Genomic DNA, 5,143 nt, shown 5'->3' on the forward strand with positions numbered 1-5,143 from the left:
CAGTGCGTAGGTGTTCAGCGAAACGGTCTCCCAGTCTGCGTCGGGTCTCACCAATATATAAAAGGCCACACCGGGAGCACCGGACGCAGTATACCACACCAGCCAACTCACAGGTGAAGTGTCGCCTCACCTGGAAGGACTGTCTGGGGCCCTGAATGGTGGTGGGGGAGGAAGTGTAAGGGCAGGTGTAGCACTTGTTCCGTTTACAAGGATAAGTGCCAGGAGGGAGATCGGTGGGAAGGGATGGGGGGGACGAATGGACAAGGGAGTCGCGTAGGGAGCGATCCCTGCGGAAAGCAGAAAGGGGGGGGGAGAGGGAAAGATGTGCTTGGTAGTGGGATCCCGTTGGAGGTGGCGGAAGTTACGGAGAATTATACGTTGGACCTGGAGGCTGGTGGGATGGTAGGTGAGGACAAGGGGAACCCTATCCTGAGTGGGGTGGCGGGCGGATGGGGTGAGGGCAGATATGCGGGAAATGGGAGAGATGCGATTGAGAGCAGAGTTGATGGTGGACGAAGGGAAGCCCCTTTGTTTAAAAAAGGAAGACATCTCCTTCGTCCTGGAATGAAAAGCCTCATCCTGAGAGCAGATGCGGCGGAGACGGAGGAATTGTGAGAAGGGGATAGCATTTTTGCAAGAGACAGGGTGGGAAGAGGAATAGTCCAGGTAGCTGTGAGAGTCTGTAGGCTTATAGTAGATATCAGAGATGGAGACAGAAAGATCAAGAAAGGGGAGGGAGGTGTCGGAAATGGACCAGGTAAATTTGAAGGCAGGGTGAAAGTTGGAGGCAAAGTTAATGAAGTCAACGAGCTCAGCATGCATGCAGGAGGCAGCGCCAATGCAGTCGTCGATGTAGCGAAAGAAAGGAGGGGGATGGATACCCGTATAGGCTTGGAACATGGACTGTTCCACAAAGCCAACAGAAAGCCAGGCATAACTGGGACCCATGCGGGTGCCCATGACTACACCTTTGGTTTGGAGGAAGTGGGAGGAGCCAAAGGAGAAATTATTGAGAATAAGGACTAATTCCGCTAGACGGAGGAGAGTGGTGGTCGAGGGGAACTAGTTCGGTGTGGAATCCAAAAAGAAGCAGAGAGCTTTGAGACCTGGTGAACGAGGTTGCCCCCACCCCCAACCCCACCAGGGGAGCAGGTGAGCGAATTGGCCCCCAGCAGGGGGAGCAGGCGAACCAGCGTCCCGATCGGTTGACTCCGGAGATAATAATTCTAAAAGCTTTAATTATAGACACTTGCATACAGATGATGTAGTTCAAAGAGATTTACAATGGAATAAAAATTAAAATGAAAATATGAAAACAAAAGACAAAAAGATGTTAGTTAAAAGCCAGATTCAATAAACAGGTATTTTGCAGGCGTTACGCAAGTGTCATCTCAGTTCGATTCTTTTATAGTTTTAAGTATTGAATTCCACACTTTAAGAAATGAACACAAGAAAGTCTGCAGACACTGGAAATCAAAAGCAACGCATATAAAATGCTGAACAAACTTCACGGGTCACTCTCAGGGTCAGACACAGAGTGAAGCTCCCTCTACACTGTCCCATCACACACTCCCAGGGTCAGACACAGAGTGAATCTCCCTCTACATGGTCCCATCACACACTCCCGGGGTCAGACACAGAGTGAAGCTCCCTCCACACTGTCCCATCACACACTCCCGGGGTCAGACACAGAGTGAAGCTCCCTCCACACCGTACCATCACACACTCTCAGGGTCAGACACAGAGTGAAGCTCCCTCCACACTGTCCCATCACACACTCCCAGGGTCAGACACAGAGTGAAGCTCCCTCCACACTGTCCCATCACACACTCCCGGGGTCAGACACAGAGTGAAGCTCCCTCTACACCGTCCCATCACACACTCCCGGGGTCAGACGCAGAGTGAAGCTCCCTCCACACTGTCCCATCACACACTCCCGGGGTCAGACACAGAGTGAAGCTCCCTTCACACTGTCCCATCACACACTCCCAGGGTCAGACACAGAGTGAAGCTCCCTCCACACTGTCCCATCACACACTCCCGGGGTCAGACACAGAGTGAAGCTCCCTCCACACTGTCCCATCACACACTCCCGGGGTCAGACACAGAGTGAAGCTCCCTCTACACCGTCCCATCACACACTCCCGGGGTCAGACGCAGAGTGAAGCTCCCTCCACACTGTCCCATCACACACTCCCGGGGTCAGACACAGAGTGAAGCTCCCTTCACACTGTCCCATCACACACTCCCAGGGTCAGACACAGAGTGAAGCTCCCTCTACACTGTCCCATCACACACTCCCAGGGTCAGACACAGAGTGAAGCTCCCTCTACAATGTCCCATCACACACTCCCAGGGTCAGACACAGAGTGAAGCTCCCTCCACACTGTCCCATCACACACTCCAGGGTCAGACACAGAATGAAGCTCCCTCCACACCGTCCCATCGCACACTCCCAGGGTCAGACACAGAGTGAAGCTCCCTCCACACCGTCCCATCACACACTCCCAGGGTCAGACACAGAGTGAATCTCCCTCTATAATGTCCCATCAAAGGCATAAGATGGTTGGGAACCCCAGCTCCGTCCCTCCCTTCGGACCCCCCCCCTTCTCTCGCTCACTCCTTCTCTCTCTCTCTCACCCTTCCTTCCCTCCCTTCCTCTCTCTCTCTCACACACACTCTCTCTCTCAGTCTGCTTGTCTCCTACTCCCTGCCTTTCTCCGTATCTGTATCTGTCTTTCTCTCTCCCTCAGTCTCCTGGACCACCCTATCATCCCTCTCATCCTCCTCCCCGCCTGCCCCCGCCGCCCCCCCCGAGCGCAGCCGGGATGCTCCACACGCCGAGCCTGGAGCCCGTGTCCCTGAACGTCGGCGGCACCGTCTACACCACCAACGGCGAGACGCTGAGCCGCTTCCCGGACTCCATGCTGGGCGCGATGATCCGGGGGCAGCTCCCGAGCAGCCGAGACCCAGCGGGGAACCTCTTCATCGACCGCGACGGGAAGACCTTCCGGCACATCCTCAACTACCTGCGGTCCTCGCATCTCGACCTGCCCGCGGATTACAAGGAGATGAGCCTGCTGCGGAGGGAGGCGGATTTCTACCAAATTCAGCCGCTCCTGAGGGACCTGAGCGACCACAGCCACAACCTGGGCAATGCCCTCCTCCAGTGCAACATCCTGTCCCACACACAGACCCTCCACTTTACCCTGAAGGAGGGACCCCTCAACTACGCCCTCTCCACCTGCCCCGTCACCACCTACCAAGCGCAGGTCTTCTGCACCTGCCCCTCCGTCATCGCCCTCCTGCGAGAGGGGCTGGAGCTGAGCCCGGACCCTTCCTCCGGGGCCGGTGGTAGCCCCCCTCCTCGCCACCGCCTGCAGCTCGAGTGGACCCCAACAGCCGCCGATCTGCCGGCGGCCGAGTACTCCCGGCAGGGCTTCCGCCGCCTCCTCACCCGCCCCGAAGGCCGGGAGCTGCCGGACGCCCGCAGCCTGGTGGAAGAGGTACTCGGCCTGGCCCTGAGCCGCGGCTTTCGCCTCGACTACGCCTCCCCGCTTCCCTCGGATGTGCTGGGCTGCTCGGCGCTCCGCTTCGTCCGGTACTGAGACCCGGGGAGGGGGCTGCTATGTGTGGGAGGTGGGAGAGACCCAGGGAGAAGGAAGGCTCGGCTACCTCTCCTCCGTTCGGTTGGGGGGTGGTCGTCACAGGGAGGGTATCGGAGAACGATATAGAGAGGGGGCGCGTCTCCGGAGGGGATTCCAGATGCAGGGACTCGAAATAGGAGGGAAGTGCTATTGGGAAGGGAGGGAGTGGAGTTAGAGAAATAGACTTGGACTGTTAAGTTAAGATCCCTGTGCTCCGCCGTCTCATCTCACACTCTCAGGGTCAGACACAGAGTGAAGGTCCCTCCACACTGTCCCATCACACACTCCCAGGGTCAGACACAGAGTGAAGCTCCCTCTACACTGTCCCATCACACACTCCCGGGGTCAGACACAGAGTGAAGCTCCCTCTACACTGTCCCATCACACACTCCCAGGGTCAGACACAGAGTGAAGCTCCCTCCACACCGTCCCATCACACACTCCCAGGGTCAGACACAGAGTGAAGCTCCCTCCACACCGTCCCATCACACACTCCCAGGGTCAGACACAGAGTGAAGCTCCCTCTACACTGTCCCATCACACACTCCCGGGGTCAGACACAGAGTGAAGCTCCCTCTAAACTCACCCATCACACACTCCCAGGGTCAGACACAGAGTGAAACTCCCTCTACACTGTCCCATCACACACTCCCGGGGTCAGACACAGAGTGAAGCTCCCTCTACACTGTCCCATCACACACTCCCGGGGTCAGACACAGAGTGAAGCTCCCTCTACACTGTCCCATCACACACTCCCAGGGTCAGACACAGAGTGAAGCTCCCTCTACACCGTCCCATCACACACTCCCGGGGTCAGACACAGAGTGAAGCTCCCTCTAAACTCTCCCATCACACACTCCCAGGGTCAGACACAGAGTGAAACCGTTTTTACACACACACAAACATTACCACATACACACATATCAATACAGACACACACACACACACACACACACACACACACACACACACACACACACACACACACACACACACACACACACACACTCTATGGAGACATACACACTCGGATCACACACATACATCGGCGCACTTGATCTCAGAACATAACCACCTGTGAAACAGTGAATCAGCTGTTTGAACGACCCAGTGACTCTCTTCTAGGGTTTATACCTCGTGAGCTCCCCCTCTCCCTCCCGCCTCCACCCCTACCGCCGCACTACTGCCCGTCCCCTCCCCGTCGCTCGGCTCGACCTCCGCGGTCGGGAGCGAGCTCCACCCTCCCTCTTCTCTCCGGCTGAAGAGCCCCGAGCATCCTCCGGATCTGTCGGATGCCTGAACCGTGACGCGACGTTCCAGGGTCTCTCACAGCCCGAAGCGGCTCTCAAACACCGGCCGGACGGAACCGACCCCGACAGCTCGTCCGCGCCTCGCCACGGTAGGATCTCCCCCCTGGTGGCTGTGCTCGGCGGAAGGACCCCGAGGCGCGGGGGAGATACCTGGAGCGGGAACACTGACACACATAGGCACCACAG

The 5,143-nt window shown here is 57.2% G+C and overlaps 1 protein-coding gene across 1 annotated transcript; it reads left to right on the top strand.

Annotated features, from left to right (window-relative positions):
• Nucleotides 1–2,668: 2,668 nt before the first annotated feature.
• LOC140729238 (BTB/POZ domain-containing protein KCTD21-like) lies at nt 2,669–4,088 on the top strand. The gene has a single exon (XM_073048788.1). The coding sequence runs from the start codon at nt 2,829–2,831 to the stop codon at nt 3,606–3,608; it is 780 nt and encodes a 259-aa protein (XP_072904889.1). The 5' UTR covers nt 2,669–2,828; the 3' UTR covers nt 3,609–4,088.
• Nucleotides 4,089–5,143: the final 1,055 nt, after the last annotated feature.

This window comes from Hemitrygon akajei, chromosome 6 (assembly GCF_048418815.1).
Source record: "Hemitrygon akajei chromosome 6, sHemAka1.3, whole genome shotgun sequence".
Classification (NCBI taxonomy): domain Eukaryota; kingdom Metazoa; phylum Chordata; class Chondrichthyes; order Myliobatiformes; family Dasyatidae; genus Hemitrygon; species Hemitrygon akajei.

Bases quoted from the DNA above. Each gene is read 5' to 3' on its own strand.
- LOC140729238 (XM_073048788.1), top strand. From the start codon at position 2,829: ATGCTCCACACGCCGAGCCTGGAGCCCGTGTCCCTGAACGTCGGCGGC.